At 45.5% G+C, this 22,515-nt stretch overlaps 2 protein-coding genes across 4 annotated transcripts in view; one reads left to right on the top strand and one right to left on the bottom strand.

Moving 5' to 3' along the window:
- hoip (NHP2-like protein 1 hoip) overlaps nucleotides 1–8,098 on the top strand; it is a 15,626-nt gene extending 7,528 nt beyond the window's left edge. The window contains exons 4-5 of the mRNA XM_075701912.1: nucleotides 1,010–1,043; nucleotides 7,737–8,098. Coding sequence (XP_075558027.1) covers nucleotides 1,010–1,043; nucleotides 7,737–7,861 — 159 coding nt within the window. The 3' untranslated portion in view covers nucleotides 7,862–8,098. The remainder of the gene's footprint in view (nucleotides 1–1,009; nucleotides 1,044–7,736) is intronic.
- l(2)k14505 (ATP synthase mitochondrial F1 complex assembly factor 2 homolog l(2)k14505) lies at nucleotides 2,346–22,324 on the bottom strand. 3 transcript variants are annotated; one of them, XR_012830028.1, is made up of 9 exons: nucleotides 22,103–22,323; nucleotides 21,804–21,851; nucleotides 21,565–21,710; nucleotides 19,929–20,026; nucleotides 18,278–18,358; nucleotides 15,982–16,094; nucleotides 14,603–14,718; nucleotides 12,333–12,562; nucleotides 2,346–2,901 (listed from the first exon to the last, which is right to left on the bottom strand). XR_012830028.1 is itself a non-coding variant. In XM_075701910.1 (8 exons), the coding sequence occupies exons 1-8, from the start codon at nucleotides 22,191–22,193 to the stop codon at nucleotides 12,389–12,391; spliced, it is 867 nt and encodes a 288-aa protein (XP_075558025.1). In that variant the 5' UTR covers nucleotides 22,194–22,323; the 3' UTR covers nucleotides 10,516–12,388. The 3 variants fall into 3 exon arrangements, 1 of the variants encoding a protein (XP_075558025.1); XR_012830029.1 differs by lacking the exon at nucleotides 2,346–2,901 and adding an exon at nucleotides 6,807–6,936 and having other exon boundaries at nucleotides 22,103–22,324; XM_075701910.1 differs by lacking the exon at nucleotides 2,346–2,901 and having other exon boundaries at nucleotides 10,516–12,562.
- Nucleotides 22,325–22,515: the final 191 nt, after the last annotated feature.

The raw sequence follows: 22,515 nt of genomic DNA, 5'->3' as shown, positions 1-22,515 counted from the left end.
GCTCTTTCACTCCGCGCATCAGGTACCGCACCTTCTTTTCTTCCGACATGATGGGGTCGGCTCGTCGAAAGAGACGCGTCATGTCCTCGACATACATTGCGACACCTTCGTTCGGCATTTGTATACGGGACTGGAGATCACGCTCAGCTCGCTCCCGGCGATCAGGGCTCGCATACGTCTCAAAAATCCGGCGTTTGAATTCTGCCCATGAATTTAGGGCATCTGCGCGGTTCTCGTACCAAACACGTGCACCATCGTTCAGGCTGAAATATACGTTTTTCAGTTTCTCTGCGTCATCCCACTTGTTGAACGCGGCAACACGTTCATAGTGGACCAGCCAGTCTTCAACATCCTCATGTATGGCGCCGTGGAAGGGATTTGGCGTTCGCGGATTCAGTAGCGTACACTGAATCGGCGTTGGGCCTTCCATACCTGTTGGCGTGGTCGGAGCTGCCATTTTCTCTGCGAGGAGTCCAAACTCAGGGGCTTGTCCACGGATCCTTCTGCTGGCGCGGTGTACAGGCGTAACCACCGGTACGGGGCTGGAGCTCCTGCTGCTCGGAGGGGTGTTGTGCATAGATTAGATTACCCCGCACCTCCACCAGTTTGTCACGTGCTAAAGCAGGAGTAAGTGACAGTACGAGTAGCCAGAGACGAAAAAATGCCAAGCACTAAGCGACGGTTCTCCAGCTGGCGCGGGATCCTTGACCTCGTCGTCTTCTTCGCCGTTTTGCTGGGCACACAATGCTGAATGGTCGCTGGCTCATAACACCAGGTGGCAATATCAAGCAGCAGAATGCAGGTGGCATGCCCTACACCGTCAGATCAAGGAGAAAAACGCTGTACTCCCTGAGCCAGTGCAGAAAGTGCAACTAAATTGGGGAGACCGATATAAAGTGCACACTTAGCAGACTTGCCCCACCAGCGAATGTACGGAGATGGACGTAGCCTACATTTCTCTCTTTGTGTGCGTTTCCATGCTAATTGCAGTCTCTGTTTCTCCTCGCAGAATGTGCCATACGTGTTCGTGCGGTCTAAGCACGGTAAGTAGTGCTTTGCCTGAACCAAGACTTTCTTACTGCCACAAACACTGACAACCACGCACCATTTAGCCCGACATCATACTTTGCAGGACTTTTACTTTAGGTAACAGTGACAAGTAACTAAAGTGGGATTACCTGGTATCATGTGAGCCTCTCTCTCCCTCTCTCTCACCAGGTCCGTTTTCCACTTTTCGCATAGTGAAGCAGTATAAATTGTCAGGGCAGTCCGGTCAGCAGTGCTTCTTGACTCAATTCCTAGGGCAGCTGGGGAATTGCATTGCTTTTATCTGTGTTCAAGAGCTCCTGAAGGAGCCCATGGCTAGGAAACTTGGTTGGATTTCAGATAGATGGCGCTGCACTCCATGTTGCCAGCTTTGTGCAGTGAAGCAAAAGCTGCAAGTTCATTTCTGCTAACCAGAAGGATCCTCCATGGTCTACCTCGGATCATGTCATCCTTATTAGGATCCTGCACGTTACACTGACATGAGTGCCGGTTTAGAAAGACACTAACAAAAAAAATATTTGTGCTTTGTCAGTAAATTGCTCTTTTACAATACCAGAGAAGCCACCCTTACCGTGAGGAGGGGGTTTTGTAAGCCAGGAAAGAAGCAGAGAGGGGAAGACAGGTGGCAACGCTGCCTTGAAATTCTCACACCAGCTTGCGTCAACGTCATAAATTTTGCATGTCATCCATGCTCGGACCTTGTTAGATTTTATTCATAAAGATTGACTGCATTTTATTCCGACCAAACACTGGAACTTGGCAAGTTTCAGTTGCCGTATAAACTCATGTATGCACCGCACCCCCAACTTGGCAGCCCAGAATGTGGAAAAATAGATTTCCAACAGAGAAGCAGTCGTGTTCGGTGCCCCGATGCCGGGATCCGGGGCGTGCACAAGTCACTGGCTGCGCCGGCACCATATTGAGTAAGAGGTTCGGTACCGTCGCACCTCATCAAAAGTGTGGCCCTTGCACGAGTCTGTACGTTACTGCGCTACAACGGCTCAAATACAAAAGAAAATCCGGGATGTCACACCGATGCGCTGGTGCTTCACTTCCTCTTCTAATACCGTATTTACTCGCATAATGATCGCACTCGTGTAATGATTGCACCCCTGAATTTTATCGTCAAAATTCAATTAATTTTTCTTTCTCGTGTAATGATCGCACCGCGAACTTGTAGCTGCGATGTGTCGTGTGCCAAGTCTAGCTAATGGTGATCTGGCTTACCGTATGTCGAATGCCACGCGAACGACTCTTGAAGACGTACCAAGCGCTCTGCACACACGAAACATTAAGTAGGTGCTCCATTTCATTCCTTTAATCACTTTTCCGCACTTCCGTGAAAAAAAAAAAAAAAACAACCAAACTTACCATGACTTTATTATTTGTAGGCTTCATAATCGTTTTGGTCAAGAAAACAACAAAAAAGGTACCTTTCGATTCTTCTCGTCTGCACTCGTGGGCACGCAACAAATCACGAGCTACGTTTACACTGATACGTTAGCGTATTCATACGCCGACGTTTGTAACACAGCTAAGCTATTCGCCCACCCTTGGTGAAAACGTGCCGTATTAGGACAGTAGTGAAGACCAATGCCGCAGTTTCCGCAGCATGCCCACCTCTGTTTCTGTCCCCTCAAAGCCAACATGGCCATGTTATTGCAGCGAACTTTCCAGTATTCACAATATTATTCATTACTGATACGGAAGAAACTGATTCAATGCACGTAAGGTACTCTCAGAAAGGAAAAAAATCACGTTCGGCACGTTTGGCTTGCTCCGCCGGCTGCCATCTTTGTATTGGTGCCCCGCACTGTTCAGCGGCAGCCGCCCGCTTGCTGACCTGTTGTCATCCTGCAGCAAATGCGGATGAAAAAAAAAATTATTCTTTTCGCAGGAAATTTAACCCACGTAATGATTGCACCCCTGAATTTGCATCAGTTTCTTTCACAAAAAAGTGCAATCATTATGTGAGTAAATACGGTAATCAGACTGTTATCAAGAAATTAATAAAAATGTGAAATTATTGAAAGAATAGTTTATTAGTCTAAACAGATTTTGCTTTTTCTTTATTGTCCCTATAACAGGGCAGGATGAGTAGTGCACAATGGGTGAGCCCTTCTCTAGAACACGCAGCCAGCTTTCGTTACTGATTGGCTGATGCGAGCCCCAATAGCCTTTACTGCATTGCATGGAGTTGGCGAAGCGGATCATAGGTGAAGTGGCTGTCGCTACGAATACAAGAGCTTTTAGCCACGCCCCGAGTCCGAGTCCCAAGCTCAATAACTAGCCAAACAAAAAATTGTCGCAGAAGTAGCCAAGCTGCAACCAAGTGATCACCACCACAATACCAATAGTCTGTCAGTGTGGACATGACAGACAAACGTCAGTCATTTATACTTTTTGTGCGCAAACAAACAGGGACGAAGAATAGGGGCAACACAAGGACGAGCGCTTTCACAAGGACGAAGCGCTCGTCCTTGTGTTGCCCCTATTCTTCGTCCCTGTTTGTTTGCGCACAAAAAGTATAAATATGCATTTGTTCCAACTAGGCCGACTCGCAGTTATGCGTCAGTCATTGACTCGATTACGGAGGTACAGTCACCGACTGATTTTTCGGACTCCAAAAATTCGGACATGCTCGATTATTCGGGCTGCTTCACGGCACCACCATTCTCCCCATAGACCATAACGTATAACAACTGTCAAAAGTTCGGACACCTTGCAACCTCACGTCTGGTTTTTTGGACACTCCTTGAGCCAACTCGATCGATGGCACTTGCCCCCACCAACTCTTACCGGTGCACGGTTCGACTTGCTCAACACCATTTCTGTTTTGAACTGAGCCTCCTTGCTGCCCCACGAGGTGGCACTACTGAAAATCCCCGCCCATCATCACCGTTTCTGCCTGGTTCGGTAGAGTGGCTATGAGTGACTACAGCAGTTTCGGTCTCAGCTTAGTAAGCCATGTCAGGGCAACCCAGCAGCTGATTTGCTTCTTTCTTCATGCACGACAATGCGAGTAGGCCAAGTGTTTAATTTGTGCGAATTGTGCCAGCGTGACAGCGCAGTGGTGTTCGCTTTATGCGATGTGTCGAAGTTGCAGTGATCGAACATGTTATACGGAAACATCTCGTCAAGTGTCCAATGGCGCTGATAGTGCCTGCGCAGACTGCGCTGGGGAATGTTGGCAAGCATGGTACTAAATGTACCACAATGTCAATGGCGAAAAAGATCACCATTGTGCAGCAAGTCCTGAGTGGCCAGTCTCAAAGCGGAGTTGCTCGAGGATTTAATACTTTGAAGCAGACGGTCTCAGATTACATGAGAAACAAGACGGAAGATTCTTAGCGAAGCAACTAAGTCTTCCTCCAGCTTGGAAATGAAAATTTTAGAGACGGCAGCCACCGGAAGCTTGAAGACACCCTCCACATGTGGTTGTGTGTTACAGTTGCCAAGCGGATTCCTGTGTCTGGAGACCTTATGAAGCAGAAGGCAGAGACGCTCACTCTTCGGATGAACATCGAGGGCTTTATGTTCAGTGACAGATGGCTCCGTAACTTCAAGAAAACGTATGACCACTTTCAGGAGTATGTGTGGCGAGAGTGGTGCCATCGATTGGACCCGTGTTGCAAATTATCGCTCGGAGACTCTGGAGTCACTGTTGTCCCAGTTTTTGCCAGACTACGTTTTTAATTGTGATGAAACAGCTCTATTCTATAAGATGCTGCCTGATAAGACCCTTTCTTTGTCTGGCGATCCCTGCCACGGCAGGCAGCATAGTAAAGAGCGCGTCACCATAATGGTAGGCAGCAACATGTCGGGGACAGAGAAGCCTCCGCTTCTTGTGATTGGTAAATCAAAAAGACCAAGGTGTTTCAAGGGAGCGAAGTCGCTGCCCATGTGGTATGAGGCCAACACGAAAGCATGGATCATGCAGCAGCTCTTCCGCGACTACATACGCAAACTCGACAGGAAGTTCAAGTCGCAAAACCGGAAAGTATTGCTTTTTGTGGATAACTGCGGTGCACATGGTCACATCCATGATCTCGAGTCCATCCGCTTGGAATTCCTGCTGCCCAACACCACGATGTCCTCCAGCCCATGGACCAGGGCATTATAAAAAATTCGGTCCTCTACAGAGCACGCCTCTTGAACCGCATGGTCGTCTGCTTCGACGCCGGCAAGCAGTACGCTGTTAGCCTTTTGTTGGCAATAAACATGCTTGCAGATGCCTGGAAGGCGGTGGCCCCTGCCACTCTACAGAACTGCTTTCGGCAAGCTGGATTTGCTGTAACCGATGGAGTGAGTGCCATGGAGGCCCCAGATCTGTTGCCTTCCAATGTGCTCCCTACCGAAGCCGAAAATGTTCTTCGAGACCTGCGCAGTGGTGGCATTGGGATTCCGGACACTGTCTCATTTGACAGTTTTACAGATGCTGACAGCGCTGTACTGACGTGCGCAGAACTTGACGACGAGATCATTCGTCGGGTTTCTGCTGCCCCGCCGGATGATGATTCCGAGTCGGAGGATGATGCACCGTGTGCGCCGCTGCCGTCGCATGCGGAGCTTGTAAAAGCAGTGACTGTGCTTTCAGTCGCCTACAGTGACCGCACGACCCTGTCCGAGATTCGGGCTTATCTGATTGCGCTTAAACGGAACAGCATGCAACGGTGCATTCACAATTTGTTCGAGCCTGCTGCCACGCCCAAATAAGGGCGTGGAAATAAAGGATTTCTTTTTCTGAATCTGTTTTTTTGGACACCTGTTTATTCACACATTTCCGCTGTCCCCGTGAGTTCCAAATAAACAGTCAGCAACTGTACTGTACTTGAAGTAGCACCAGAGACAAATACTTGTTAGTTTGACCGCGCGAAACATGACTGCTCTATGCAATACACTATTATGTTGATGCATGAAGCATGTAAAAAGTAGCCAAGTAGTAGAGAAGACAAAAATAGTGTTTATTCATTTCAAATAAACACTGAAGTTAACTTCCCCTGGCTTCATTGTTTCTTGTGTCCTTCATGCACACTTCGGCAAAATGTCCTAACTTTCTACAGTAGTGGCAAACTGATTTTCCGGCTGGGCAGTTTTTTCAAGAGTGATGCTGTCGTCCACAAAAGCCACATGATAACCTAGCCGGGTGCTCAGACTGGTAGCGGAAATGTGGCAAAGGGGTGGGCGTATCGTTTCGCCTAGCCGAGTCAATATTTATCGTTTCAGCAAGAGCGTTATCCATATTCAATCTAGCGCGCGATAACTGCTCTTCTTCTGCGTCCTCGTGTATGCGGGCTTGGCACAGTGCTTCCTCAGCGGTAAGTTTTGTGCAACGGCACAATTTCAGTTTCTCGTCGCGTATGCCTACGACGAATCTGTCGCGAACGAGGCGGTCCTCGACGAGTGGGCTGTTATAGCTACAGCGCTTTGCCAGGTTGCGTAATGCCGAAAAAAAGTCATCCACAAATTCGCCTGGCTGCTGAGTGCGGCAGTGGAAACAACCGACTTTCGTATATCTCGTTTACTGGATGCACGAAGTGCGCACCCAACTTTTCTTTGACGGCAGTGAAAGAAAGCGCTTCCGGGTGTTGACACCCCCAAGGACGAAAAAAGATGGTCCTGGCTTGCGGTCCCATACAGTAAAGAAGTGTCGGTACCTAGGCCTCGTCACCAGCACTGTGGAGGCCGGCCACGAAAGCGTAATCCTTGAACGTCGAAATTCACGTTGGTTATTCTCCCGGGTTTGAAAACTTGAAGTTCTCCGGTGGGCGCAGACCAGATGCGCCAGCGTGAACGATGTGCACTTTCGCTTCGGTGGTCTCGGCGGGGGTAGATTCCATGTCAGGCATGTCAGCGCTAATGGCGGGACCCCACTCCCGACACCATGTTCTGCGCAGGAGCCGAGGGACGAGGCATACTACCAGCAAGGCGGAAACCAAAACAATGTTTATTCCCACTCCCCAAAACCCCTTATATACAAAGTATTTTCAGATTGTAGCGCCACTTTATATACACAGGTGGCGACCTCTATAGCAGCATGCAAATACACTAGTCTACTGAAGTGCGAGAGCATGTTAACGCCAAATCGTTATCACCTGCCATAGCCAATTTGGGGATACAAAATGCTGTAAGCTGCATTTCATTGTTGAGAAATTGCAACAAGCAATAACGTCCCATGGCAATTGACAGTTTCGAATGCATATTGGATGTTGCACAGGTAGAGACCACATTACCAAGGGAGTTCCTGTTAATTTCGGGCAGATTCCAAATGCATTTGTTTCTTTGAACCACTTGCATGTCCCACTAGGGGTGTCAATGAAAGTGTGTTATGTCGTTTGTTGACTTCATTTTTGCTTCTGCACTACTGTAGACAAAGTTCAAACAGGTTAGGGCTACCTTGAACAAACTTCTTTGGCTGCAGTGATGTCAGTGTGATTTTAGATTGTACACATCATTTGGGACCACTGTTTGTACACATTTGTACACACTGATTGTACACATCATTTGGGACGCACTGTTACTCATAAGATGTGTTCTTCATATTTTTCCATTCATCCATGACAGTACAATCATTCCTCTCCAAGTCTGTCCAGCTTGATTTTTTTTCCGACACTGCCAGCAGTGTGCAAACAAACAGTGGCTGGGTGTTCATTGCAACATGCTTTCTTTTCCTCTCCTTCTCTTCACAGCTTTGGGACGAGCATGTGGAGTTTCTCGGCCAGTCGTCGCGTGTTCGGTCACAGTCAACGAGGGGTCGCAGCTGAAGCCTCAAATACAGAGTCTCCAGCAAGAGATTGAAAAGCTGCTCGTCTAAGTGAAAAGAATGAGACAGAAATGAACTTCTCTGCACCTCATCCTTAATTTTTTTTTTTTTTTTTTCATAGGTGAAGCGTGCTCTCGCTTTTTGTACATTATCCACACTGTTACGTTTTGCTCATTACTGTGTGGTTTGAGACAGTGCTCCTGTGAGCCATATTTTGTTAAAGCCCTGTTTATTTTTTTTTATTCCACAAGTGACCGAGAGGTCTAGAAATAAACATTTAACACACTCCAGGTTGTATGTGTCTTGCTTTACTGCCTAGCATTGCTTTCAAGATTTAAGTCTTTACCCGCTGTAGTGACTATGGCATTGCGCTACTAAGTCCAAGGGTGCAGAATCGAATCCCAGCCACTGTGGCCGCATTTCAATGGGGGTGAAATGCAAGGACACCTGTGTACCATGCATTGGGTGCAAAGGAACTCCAGCAGGTCAAAACTTATCCAGAGTCCCTCCCTACAGCATGCCTCATAATCAAATCGTGGTTTGGGCACACAAGACCCCAGAATGTAATTTTAATTTAAGATTTAAGTCTGCTTGATTAAGCTATTTGCCACAAGCCATTTAGAGGATAAGCACTTGTACTTATGTGGTTGGCAAGTGGCATCCTCAGACATGCACACTGTGGAACACTAAAGCTCGGCTCTTGCATAATGGCCTTGGCAATGATATTTTACCACTTTAGACACACTTAATGCATTATGTACATGAAGCACTTCTTTTTGTCCTTGTGAAGCTGACATGTTCAAATTATGCTTGTTCGAGTACCAATTGCTCCTTTCAAGAGTGCACTGCATAAATGAGCTGGGTGGAAAACATTTTTTTTTAGATCCCTCGTACTTCTACCTGGCTTGTTCAGTGTGTGGCAATTCACGCATGCGCATTCCTGCCTCAGCAGTACATCCTAACCTACGCAAACGGAGTGCTCGTTGAAGCCAGTCGCATATCGTCAAGGCACACCTTGCTCTAATAGCATTGCACTATGGATGTAGTTTTGATGTCTCTCCTGTCCTTGCCCTGATAATTTAGAATTATAGATGTTTCTAGCTGTGAAACCAAATCTTGAAGCTTGAATTATGCATTGCATGTTAATCTCACAGCAATCCAACAGAATTCGAGCAGTAGAAATTTTTTTTTTTAATATAACACAGTTTAAGAACACTTAACAGCAAAGTAAATGAAGCGCATTCTACATGGTCGACAGGTGGTGTCCGAATCCACGCCCCAGTGGTGGTGCCCCCTGGGTAAACAGGCGAGGCTTTTCTGGTTGCACGAGGGCGGGAGCCGGAAACACACCTTGGACATCGGGTTTTGGACATAACCTATTGCATCACCAGCGACCTATCCTTCACAGTAACAGGGACTGATCCCAAAGGCCATGCTTCTGAGCAGCAGACACACGTTCTGAAGTCTGTTTAGTTTGCCTGCACCATCTGAACTCGTTAAGGAGATGCTGCACCCCGCCATTCATTTCGGCGGTGCAGCAATGGTGCCCTTCACACCACACTGCTCATTTCAAATGGTGCAGGGCTGCTTCACAATTTTTCTGCACCCTCCCTACCGACAGTGCCAACTTGGTACACACGTGCAGGAGACGACACACAAGCTTAGGTGCCGTTGAAAGTTTGCTTACGTGGGTCTGGCTGTGTGCGCAACATGGAGTGCATTTACACCTAGGAAACCGGCCATACCTACCGAGACTTCTCAAACTTAAGTGTACAGCGCACATCAGGCGGTCAACACATGAGGCCTGCACCGCACTGGAATCGGAATTTGTTTTGGATGCTGCATTGTGCTTGTACCACTGAAGTATAGCTGGAAAACTGCTGAACTTCTTGTGCCGTGAACTGGTTCACAGTGGTGCAGGCAAATCAAACGTACCCGTGGTCGCCGCATTCTAGACGCCACACATGTGCGCAGTATATGTGTGGTTTCGTTTTTCCACGTACTTCTCGGTGGTCAAAGGTTTCTGCTGAAGCACTTGCACAGCAGTAGTGGGCTTGCACCTTTCTTGGCACGGTGCGCAAGTAGTTTTTAAATATGTCAGAGTGGACAACACAGCACTGGCCCCGCACTTCTCGACACCACACAAGACATGCCAAAATGGTGGTCGCCATTTGTGGGAGGGGCTTGGAGGTAACAGTTTCAAACTGAAACCTCAGATTAAAATGTGCACTGCGAGCCCAGTTTCTCTCTACAGTCAAAAGCGAAAATCTCAAGATTGCAGATGCCTCGAGAGATTTTTTTCTTTACAGCCTAGGCATGCAGGCTGAAATCGAGCAGTACGGCCTATGTATAGCAACGTAATGCGTAGAGACAATTCCACATTGCAGGGCTGCGCTAGAAAAAGTTTAAAGCTTTTGCCATTGCATGCGGTCTCTAGACTTTTGCTCCCAACTGTACCTAACTATATTACCACTCGACCCTGAATTACAATGATGAGCTGAGAATAGTTGGGCAACCGTGTTTTGACCCCTTTCAGTTTAACTGCTAACCCTTTGTATTCTGGAACAGTCCTCCGCTCTACCATGAATACAGAGGGAACATATATATTGGACTGAACTTTTGTCGACACTGGCCAACATGGGGGTGATTTCTTTAACATTTTTCTCGACGTTTGCACGTCACTAAAATCGCAAGGAAACCACCAGTGCTAGCAGATATGTTTAATCCGAAATAGTGTTGCATTCATCAGCACAAACAGCTGAATTGGGGGCTACGGTAAACACACTACATGCTACTACACACGTACACAAAAAACAAACGTATAAAACGCACCCCGCATTACACGGATACAGCAGACACGCATAATCGTGTCTGCTGCGTTGTCTGCTGCATTGCTGCTTTACATTTGCACATCTGTACCAAGTCGGCACAGTCAGCAGGGAGGGTGCAGCGAAATCGTGAACTAGCCCTGCACCTCTCCTGGACCATTTGGAACAAACAACGTTGTTCAGAGGCTGCAATGGTGCAAGCAAATCGTACAAACATATCAGCATGTAAGGGATATATGCTTATAACAAATACCGGATATAATGAAGGTATTTTCATGGTGGATACGACCTTTCTTCAATAATTTTGTCGATCTGTCACGATTACCAGTGAAGATTCTAACAGAGAGATTCATGATGCTGTATCTGTCACAATCTTTCATTATTTTCGGGGTCACCAACGACTACATTGTGTGGCTTCAATGGCCATTCATTCATTTTTTGTTTCTTCTCCTAACCTGAATCAAAGTTTGCAAGACAACATGCCGTCGCAAAAGTTCCCGGGCCGAATCCCTTGCTGCAAGCTCGGAACACTGTGCTACGTAGCTGTGTAGCTATTGCTTGAACGATTTCAGGGTAGAGATGTCTCTAGGGATCTAGGATCGCCCACTATAAGAATAAATTGAAACGTAGAAGTAAAAATTGATCATGACACTGTAGCACTCAAATCCACGGGAGTGAGACATGTAATCGCTCTGCAGCCAGTTGCTCGTACTTCGTCTCGTACATAGCAGGCAATGCTAACAAAGGCTAGACTTCTCTCACTGCTCGAATTCTTGACCAAGAAACAGTGTGTCACATGAAGGATAAAGATAGGTACGCATCATACACTTCGATATAACAATAACTGTCAATTTCACGTAGTAAACTATGACTTCATTATTACCTGGAAGGCATCACAGATATGAACCTATTAAACAGCGAGCGAGCAGAGCGACATGTTTCTGCGACCCGTGGCCACAGCCCAGGGCTTCTGCTTGCGACCGAACATAACAGTCGCATAATGAAAGCATGAAACTGCACAAATAACATGTGCCTTGGCATAACCTTACATCGACAAGTTGTATCTTTAATGTATGAAGTACTTATTTCGTTTGAAGCATCGCACATCAAGAAACAACTGCACTGGGAAACGCGTAGAGCAAGACTTCTATGAATGCACTTTGAGCATAGCTTTCACTGGGTTGCCTGCTGCATATAGAGCAGTGTTCCAAATGCACGCTTTGGAGCCTGAATTAGGCCTTTGTTACAACTTGGAAACTTGGAAATCCAACAACCCTTTCTGTAGTTGTTTTCAACCTTGTCACCTTTGAATTAATGCTAATAGTAATATAGCGCAGGCACTAACTGGGCCATTACCTGAAAGCACACCTGCTTCAAGGGCTACAACGTTCTGCTACTAAGAAAAAGGTTGTGGGTCTGATTCCCAGCAACATTCTGGCTTGTTTGGGTTGCAAGAACGCTCGTGTGCGTTGCCCTGAATGCACGCAGAGGACCTTTGGGAGGTCAAAGTTAATCCGAAGCCTATGGCATCTTCCTTTTGCCCGAGTGTTCCTTTGAGACATGGCATCAGCCAATCAATCAACCGCCAATCGCGATGCCTACACACAGCAGAATGTCCAAACTGGTTGCGAACACTTTGGCTCGGGAACTTTCGCAGCAGACAGCACGTACATCTATTCAACAAGTTCACGCACCACTATGAAGAACCACTCGAAGTCGGCGAAGGAGAACCTATCGTGCTGTTGGCCTTTCACCTCTCCAAGCCTGCGGATGACTGATGAGCTGGCTTCGCTGTGCTCGACTTGGAAACGATGCTGGACGACTCGGACGTAAGCTGCACAAAGAGTACTGCCGCTGCCACTCGACTGAGGACTTGCTCTCGGTCAAGGTCGTGGGCCCACTCCACCCTGCCCCAGCGACTCGTCTGCAATGCGCACAGTGAAGCAAAAACTTATTTTAGGAAAAGAAGGGTGCATGAATAAACATGGCCACCATGTTTCACGGAACTATGAGAAACGTCACAGCATTCAAGGAACATTAAGAAAAAAGACCAACAGACCCAAACTTAGGCCTTAGTTTCACAGAAGCTGTGTTGGAACACTGGCCTTTACAAATGTTTAGGGATGTGCAAATGGCAACCTTTAAAATCAATTTCCATACGAATCAAATACTTTTTTTGAATAAGACTTCTTTCACTGCATCGAGTTCTGCAAAGCTTTACTTCAAAGCTTTGTGAATTTCAACCAACAACAAAGATATCAAAACGATAGGCACTGAAATAGCAGTGACTAGTGTCCAGGAGCTGCTTTGTCAGCATCTCCTAAATGTTGTAAAATCAAACAAAAAAATGCATGGTTCACAAAGTGGCAACTTCGCAAGCATAGCAGAGTACTGCCGAGAGCATTGTATACGGAAAGCTCTGCGCTAGAATGCAACAGACCAGCCAGACCCCTAACCATTTGATTATAACATCACACTGGTGGGATACGAGCACTGCCGTAATAAAGCATTAAGCAGGAACACTGCTTGGAGATCAATGCCCACAGGGGCACAACAGCTTGGCCTACGCATTAGATGTGGGTACTTCAAGGACGGGAATGAGGAAAAATGAAACTCCTTGCTCGTTTGGCTTTCTTTTTTTCCGTTTTTATAGTGCTCACACGTTGGTGCTGATTATTTGAAAACTAGTCAATAAATATTCCGCCTTTCGAATAGAAATATGATTTGCATCGTTAACCGAAGTTTTCGAATATACTTGTACCCCTACAAATGTTCTTGCAACAGTACACAACCTTTATCTGGAAGATGTCAGAGACCGTTATTTTCAACGAAGGCACATTTATAATTCGCTAATGAATGGTACCTGGGACTGCCAGTGAATTTTCCCTTCGTTATTTGCTGCGCAAATAACCAAGGGAATGCTTGCCTCAGTGGCTGCAATGACATTCAGTTAGTGAGAAATAAGCCAACTACTCAACGGCTGGCCGCAACGTTTCAATGCACAGGGCGAGGTCTGTAAGGCAGGGTAAGCGGCGACATCTGGGAAAATCATTCTGCACTAGACCTCAAGCATACTTGTAACAATCACAATTACACTTCGCTTACGTTCGCTTGTGCGTACTGTTTATAACTGTGGGAAAAAAAATAGATTGGCGCTTTTGGTTAAGCTAGAATAGTACATTATCTCAATTTAGACGTACAGAATGGTCCACTCCTAAAGGGAACACCCAATTCCAGCATCAATAGCTATTCAGGTTAGGCAGGAAAACGTCTGCAGTGATCTTTAATTAACTGGTGCCTACCTTATCGCATCACATATGGTGCCACCTTTTTAAATGGCGCAAGCATACTGAAGTTATGTACAATTGGATACTAAACTGGTGTTCCTTCAAGTGGACCGTACTGTACAAAAGCAGGCGTACAAAAACGTTTTGCGGGCGAGAAGGTTCCCCAAGTGAAGACATCCTGAGGCATGCCCTTTAGCACTGCGTTTGTGCTTCCAATGTGAAATCACAAACAAGCAGCCGAACCTGCACCCAAAGCATAACTGAAGGTACAGCGCGTGCCGTCGGCCGGTCATCACCAGAGACAGGCGTGCGAAAATCCGGTTCGCTCGGAGGGCACGCGGCTGCTCGGCCTGCTGCGATAGTTTTGCTTCTGCTTTCTTTTATTTTAAAGCAAGCAAACTAAAGTCAAACAACACAGGAACAAAGCTATTGCAGCAGGGAAAGCGTGCTTGCACCCTGCGGGCAAACCGGATGCGTGCCTGCGTCTGGTCATGACTGGCCGACGGCACGTACTGTACCTTCAGTTACACTATGAGTGCGTGCTCAGCTGTTCGCATCTCAGTCAACGCCGAGAGCATGCAGGTAAGCTATCTAGCCTTCCGCTGCAACTTGCAAAGTACATGCATTGCAGCGACTAGCCCACAAAACAAATAAGTAACCAAGAAGGAGGAACACACCTGAAATTCGCTCTCCAGCCTTCCCAGCATGACAGCTTGCTCCACACTGAGGTGCTGGGCCAAGGCCGCTTGGAAAAGGATCAAAGACTTGAGGCTTTCCGCGCCGTATTGGATGCCTGCAAGATTGTGAGCAAAGCTCGGGTGGATACTTTGCACAGTCGGTCAACAGTGGCAGTGACGTAGACACAGCAGCGTGCCTACCAATCTGTAAACTTTAAAATTCGTAAAAAATCCCGTAAAAAAATAGTAAAAAATCCCGGGGGCATGGGGTGGGGAGAAAGTGGGGTTGTTGCACACCCTCTTTTTTTTTTTTTCCTTTAGGTATGCCTGGAGCCTTTTCATGCACATTTTTGGAAGACTACCACAGTAAAAATAGCTATGTGCGACTGGCCATCGAGGCATACCATATAAAGAAAAATGCAGACACGAGTGTCAGCAGAATGTCAATCTGAGGCTTTGTACCTTGATGGATGATTAATGGCTCACACTTCGTTTACATTTTTTTTAATTGCTTGGTGCATGCATGTTTTTGTTGCATATATATATATGACGCCTTTTCCCAACAAAATTTCAGTTGCGAGCCGGCACCTGTGTTGTGACTTTCACCACCCTTCATCCTTTGTGTGCTGTTTCTAGTCTTCAAAAAAATAGTTAAGCCAGTTAGTCACGGTTAAAAAACAAGCATCCCCATAAGAAATACAAGTAGGTCGTCGAACAGCTTCTAGCAGTGTTTTTCATTCAGTTTACCAAGGACTAACACCACTGGCAATCTTTGCAGCCAGCAATGGCATAGTAAAATTCGCCGTGAGATCTGGTTGAATGCTACTGCCCTAGGCTATAATGTGAACAAACCTCCATAACAAAACCAGTCCCATCATGCAATATAAACAAAACAAAAAGTTCAGCAGGGACACCTAAGACTGCTTATGTGTGCGAATGCAAAAGCATTATGCCATTTGCAGACCTCGGAACCCCTTGAACACGCTCATGTTATATGCTCATGACATGGCTCCACCTCCTCCCTAGTGGCTGCGCCGTCACGTGCCCAATGACGCACGCACTAGGCCACATCTTTAGTCAGCTAGAAATGTGGAGCCGCCATGACATCTGGAAACCGTGCTCATTTCGCACCCCGGAGGCCCGGGTTCGATTCCTACCCGGAACGAAATTTTCCAAACTTTCTTTTCAAAGCCATTAATTAATTTGTTCACAGGAACCTCCCTGACAAATTTGACGTCAGTCCGAGTACGTTTTCTTTACTCTTTGCGCCTTTGGCCATTTTCGGTACCATCCTTCGGTCACGCCGACGCCGATGGATTTACGCGTAATGGAGCATTTAATGCTTTCGCATTAAAAGCAAGCTCTGCTTGATCTCTTACCTGTCAGACCCCACAATGAATACGACATCAGGTGCTTGAAGGCAACATCGCACACTTGTTGAGGTAGCGTTGACACCGCCAGGTCGCTCTTTGCCTCCAGCTTCACGTTGAACCTGTGAGAAAGGTAAACGTCGGAAAGAGTTGCCAGTAATGCACAAAGACGTAGATACAACATAGAACAATCGGCATCCATAATTTAAAGGGACAATAAAGAGAAAAATTAAGTTAAGCTGAGTTCTTTTTTAAAGTAAATTACGTTCACACGATTAGCAAGAAAGTTACTCTTACCTTGAACGGAAGACTGGGAAGCCAAAGGAACCACAAGTCAAAGGAATGGTGCCGACACTAGCTTAATGTTCCCGCTTTATATTCAGTTTTACACATAGCAGGCTTAGAGAGACATCTCTCCCTACTCGCATTTTCAACCAGAAATTGGCGGGCCATTTGAAGGAAGTGTGGCCGTTACTTACTCCAATAATTACCACCGTTTTCCTCAACTACTGAATGAAAATAGAGACTCAAAAGAAGAGTTACCAGCCTAAACTGACTTATTGTCCGACACGAAAATGTGACAGTAGATTAGTTTGGATGGAAAAAATACTGCTTAGTATCAAGTAGCAAAGCGAAGACGACATCCCACTACCTTAAAATTAATGCAAAAACCTCAGCAACAGTGTGTCAGCATCACATCACGAATCTCAAAGGACAGTGAAATCTCTATATAACGAACACAGTTATATTATTGGGTATAACGAAATAAACATAAGATGCTTCTTGCCGATATCAGTGTGTGGCAAATATATGCTTATAACAAACATCAGATATAACAAAAGATATGCCAGCCTTCCAGCCCTCGAGCGGTGCTCGAGGGCTGGAAGGTTCAAAGGTGACTCAAGTTTAGTGACGGTAGTGTGGTAAGAGTAGTTAGAGTGAATGAACCTTGCTGCACGATTCTGTATGGATTCCAGTGCTGTTGCCAGGTTAGATTGGTGTGGGTCCCACACTGAGCATGCGTATTCCAGTTTCGGTCGAACAAGTGTTAAATATGCGAGTAGTTTTACTGAAGGGGGAGCAAGACATACATTACGGCGCAGGTAGCATTGCACACAATTGGCATCACTGCTAATGCTTTAAGTGTGTGAGGACCAACTGAGGTTACTGGGCAAGTTAATACCTAAGTACTTATAAGAAGTCACAGCACATATTTCAGAACCGGCGATAACGTAATTAGCTGAAATAAATGATTGGTGACGGTGGAAAGTAAGTAGCGTCATTTTTTTTACGTTGAGAGACATTAGACAATTATTGCACCAAGTTTCAATGACGTTAAGGTCGGACTAGAGAGCACGACAATCAGCATCGTTAGTAACAGGACGATAGATTATGTAATCATCAGCAAATAAACAAATTTTCGAAGAACAACCTCTTGGTAAGCCGTTAATGTATATTAAGAGTAGTGGCCCCAGGACAGTGCCTTGCGGCTCACCGGAGATAACGGGTGATAAATTAGATGAGCATTGCTTAGTGTAAACGAACTGTTGACAGTTAGTCGACAATTAATTCGACCTAGACAGATGCATTTAAAAACCATGAAGTCAGAGCAAGCTGGCGCAGAAACTTTGGGAATGGTTGTCGCTCATGTTTAGCTTTAGCACTTTTTCTGGCTTACCAGGCCTCCTCTCACAGCAAAAGCAGCAGTTTTGCTATCTCAGGGATGTAACTTACCGATGCAGCTCACGTTAATGCTCCTCCTTCATCATCATCATCATCAGCCTATTTTTGTGTCCACTGTAGCACGAAGGCCTCTCCCAGCAATTTCCAATTACCCCTGTCTTGCGCTATCTGATACCAACTTGTGCCTGCAAACTTCCTCATTTCACCACCCCACCCAATTTTCTGCTGTCCTCGACTGTGCTTCCCTTCTCTTGGCTTCCCTTCCCTTCACGTCCCATTCTGTAACTGTAATGGTCCGCCAGATACCTGCCCTAGAAATTACATGGCCTGTTCAACTCCATTTTTTTCTTTTAATGTCAACTAGAATATTAGCTATTGCCATTTCCTCGCCAATCCACACTGCTCTCGTCCTGTCTCTTTATGTTACGCCTAACATTTTTCGTTCCGTCGCTCTCTGCATGGTCCTTAACTTGTTCTCAGCCTTCTTTGTTAACCTCAAAGTTTCTGCCCCGTATGTTAGCACCAGTAGAATGCAATGATTGTACACTTTTCTTTTTAGCGACAGTGGCAAGCTTCCCGTCAGGATTTGGTAATGCCTGCTGTATGCAGTGCGCCAACTCACCTTTCTTCGTACCATCGCAATAAGGGATCCCACTTCTCCTTTTGCAAGGTGACAAGCTCGTCAGGCTCCTGCATTCGATAGCTGCAAGCGTCATGATAAGCGGTCAGACAAAGTAGGCACGTAAACACTGAGCTTGCAGTTGATAAACCAACCTCATCGGGAGGAAATAACTAAATAAAAAGGAATGGGCAACGTATGAAGTGTAACCAGAAAGCTACTAACCATATCCTCGATTACGAACAGTGTGAACAGGCACATGCCAAACCACACATACAAATGAGGCCTCATGGTATACCCGACTCTCCTAACTAAACCACTGGCTTATTCATGCTAAAGTTTCACAAGTGGGTGGCATTTCACAGTGCATGCCCTGTTTCACATAAAGCAAATCGAACGCGTGGGTCATTAGCATCGATACTCTGCAGAAATGTCAATTTTGCCGCAGTGAAATGGCAGCGCTGCCTGTATGGGGGGCGAAACACAGCAGGGGCTGCGTTTCCCCATGACAGTGAGAGATGTTGACACTGCTCCATGCTTGCAAAATTTGCGGAGTCATGTATACCTGGTGTACGCAAGATTCACTACATTCGACGGCTCTAACTTCTTCCAATTTTGACCAAATGAGCCCTTCAGTCACCGCCAGCGTAGCATGTATGCTGCACCACCTTTAACACGAAATGACGCTTTTAAAATAGTCTTTCTCCACTGGGGAACGGAAAATGCTTCCTGATTTTTTGGTTAATTACATCCCTTAATTGCTTAGACTCGTTTGTTTACTCTTATATAGCAGTTATTTGAGTTAATTACTCTATTACACTGAGCAGTGCTTGCACTAATTGTTTTGTGTTGCATTCGTTTATGCCAAATGCCTGATATGTGAAACGTCATCAATGCAACACTTTGTAAGCTATGAAATGACGCATGTGCAATCTTTGCCAGTTCTGTATGTTTACACTCCTGTAATGGACTTCCACAGGCGCTAGCAGTATAAGTAAGCAAACAAACAAACAATTTGCCTCAATCCATGAAAATGCCCGGCCAATAATGGGAGAAAAATGAAATGTGCATAGGCACTTTTCAGTTAGGCAATTGCTACCGAAATTGGATGCAGGATAGAGCAGAAAAATTCCCATCTGAAGCAACTACGCTGCAAATGATGAGAGTACAGTTCTACTTCTCACGGACAGAATAAATACTGCTGGTGCAAGAGTTCATGGGACTGAAATAATTTGACTTTTTTTATCTGCACTAGCAAATCAGCTGTTAAACGATTATACACAACTAGATACTACCATGCCCAAGCATAGCCGCTTACTGTGGTTGATCTTTAATAAAATGTATGCCCTTCAGCTGCTTATTTTTTTTCATGGCATTTAAAGGTCTGTACAGGCGTCTTGTGTGATTTCATAATGCTACAATACAAAAGCCACCTACTCTAAAGCACAGCTGTGGGTTTCGGAACAGTTGGTGTCCAAAATGAGGCGGGCAGCCTATAGCAGGGGTACAGTTTGCAAGCGTGGATAGAAGACAGCAAGTCACAAAAAATTTAAAAACTACATACTGTAGCAAGCGGTGACTTTCGTACAAAACGTGCATGAAGAGAGCAGCCCGGAAAGACCCAGATTAAGCCATGCTGCAGAGTAAACCTAACCAAAGAGTGTCCGATTCCAGGAACTCCAGTATATCGGACGCCGTATCTTCCTTTGTCTTTTTGGAAGGGTTGTCCACGACCGTGTTGCAAAGGCCAGTCTAAAGAGCGAAAAGAAACAACTTTGTCAGAATAGACGGCATAACATTTGATGCCTGATCAGTCACTGAAAGATATGGCAGTCAGGGTCATTTATAATTCTTTCTTTCTTCTTAGTTCTACTTTTGTTAATATAGTTTGTACGGTGCAGAGAGTGTGAGGTGGAGACTACAATAGGTGTATAGTTTTCATTTTCCCAAGAAGGGGAGGGGTTAATTTTTGTATCAAAACTGCCGCCTCTCAATTCAAGCTTACCGTACTGAGCATTAAACTTGACTATGAATACCTCAGAACACAGATGCTTTAGAAATGTTAAATAAAATGGAGTTGCCTTTGAATACAATTGTCTTGAAGTTTTTAGTATGCCCTAATTATGAAATTTTACAATTTAATTACATACTTGCTCTTTCCACTTTATCACAAAAGTTGTGTATGCCAAAGCACATAAGCCACCAGTGCAAGCAGCACTTGAATAGCTATCATAGCCTTTTCATTAAAATTACTGATAGTTTAACTTTGAGGATCCTGTATATTATCACATGTGAAAGGGTCGCCCATTCCCCTTCATTAGTTCATAAGAAATTCCAATAAGAGCAGATTCCAGAGACAATAACTTGCCTACTACATTTGCACAAATATAACACGTCTTTTTCCCCCGAAATTGCCAGCCTAAGAACGCACTTCGCATTATATTTGGGTTTCGTGACACATATAATTGTAATATATATTTTTTGGGGGGAGAGAGAGAGAGAGAGAGAGAGACCAAAAGTCCTCCTTTGCCTTACACTTGCAGGCGCATTATTTATGTGCAAATAAGGCACTTTGCAAGTGCCCTCAGTACACAGCACAGCGAAGGACACTTTAGACCACCTGGACTGCCACCTATATAAGGTGGGAGACATTATATATATATATATATATATATATATATATATTATAATAAACCAACAAACGACACCAAGGTCAACCAGGCCCAATGCACAATAATATCACTATGCGACTTTCTATGTGAGACGGGCCTAGACGCTCATCTTTAGAACATGTGTCGTGTGAATGTGCAAAATGTGTTTGCAAAAGGACATTCTGTGTGCTTGCGTTGCTTCTGTGTGCTTGCGTTGCTTCTGTGTGCAATAGGCATACACTGCTATTTGGACAATGTGCATATATACAGTTCATGTACCATTACCATCTACCTCTCCCCATACCAGGCTAGAGACTCTCTACAGGCCAACTCCTTTCCCTCTTCATTCATTCATTCACACACACACAACACACATGCACGTACACATATGCACATACATACATACACACCCACACACACACACACACACACACACACACACACACACACACACACACACACACACACACACACACACACACACACACACACACACACACACACACACATACATACATACATACATACATACATACATACATACATACATACATACATACATACATACATACATACATACATCTACCCATCTTTCCAAGTCCAATGTATGAAAGAATTGAGCAGCCTGCAGTGACTGACCAGGTGCATTTCGTTGGGGTTGATTTCTGTCTGCTGGCAGTCCCATTCTGTTGCCACAGCAACCGCCAACGCCTCGTTTGGAACGAGCAGCAGTTTTCCCAGGGGCGTCTTGAGCTTCCTCTGGTCGAGGCAGACCTCGAATTGATCTGTAAGCCGGTCAAAAGCGAAACTTATCCGTGGTACAAAAAAAAAAAAAACTATGTTGGGCGACTTGTGTGCGTTTGTAAAATAAAACTCACCCCCAGATCGGACTATGCTGACTTCTTTGTAAAACCGTTTCTTCTTGGCTGCGTTAAAAAAAAATATGCATGTTATGCCAGGTGATTAATTTACCCTAAAGTTTCTGCGCAATGCAACGCTGCTGCTCAGAGATGATGACAGTGATGAAACAGCGAAAACGTGTGCATTTAACCAGAAAAACAATTATTTACAGCACTTAGCTGCCCAAGTTTGAGACAGGACAAAACTTTTTGTTACGCATCGCATCGTTGATCGTCTCGCCGTAACGCATCGCAAAACGTGAATTATGGTAGATTACCTGGATAGAACCTCTTCGAATGACGACCGGAGATCACAACGGCTCGAGCAACTAATAGAGCACGACCTATTTTACACGTATACCCGAACATTTTTTGACAGTGTCTTGTAACTTCTTTCTCCACAAGTCAGAAACTAACCACGCTTGAATTGAAAACCGGCAGACGTAGCCGCCATTCACCCACGCGCCGTGAGAAAAAAAACCGCCCTCAGGCGGAGAGCACCGACAACTTTCTCATTTACGCACGTAGCGATAAGCCGGGCACATCCGAATTTTATTCCGTAATTATATTTCATAAACCAGCAATTCTAAAAAAAAATTCCAGAACTATCTCGCAGCGGGAGCTTCACGTCGGGGAACAGCAGCGGCCGGCAACAAACGTTTGCGACAACTTGCTGGAAAATTCGAGAATG

Source organism: Dermacentor variabilis, chromosome 8 (genome assembly GCF_050947875.1).
Source record: "Dermacentor variabilis isolate Ectoservices chromosome 8, ASM5094787v1, whole genome shotgun sequence".
Classification (NCBI taxonomy): domain Eukaryota; kingdom Metazoa; phylum Arthropoda; class Arachnida; order Ixodida; family Ixodidae; genus Dermacentor; species Dermacentor variabilis.
The sequence above is the reverse complement of the archived record's forward strand: the minus strand, read 5'-3'. Positions and strand labels throughout refer to the sequence as shown.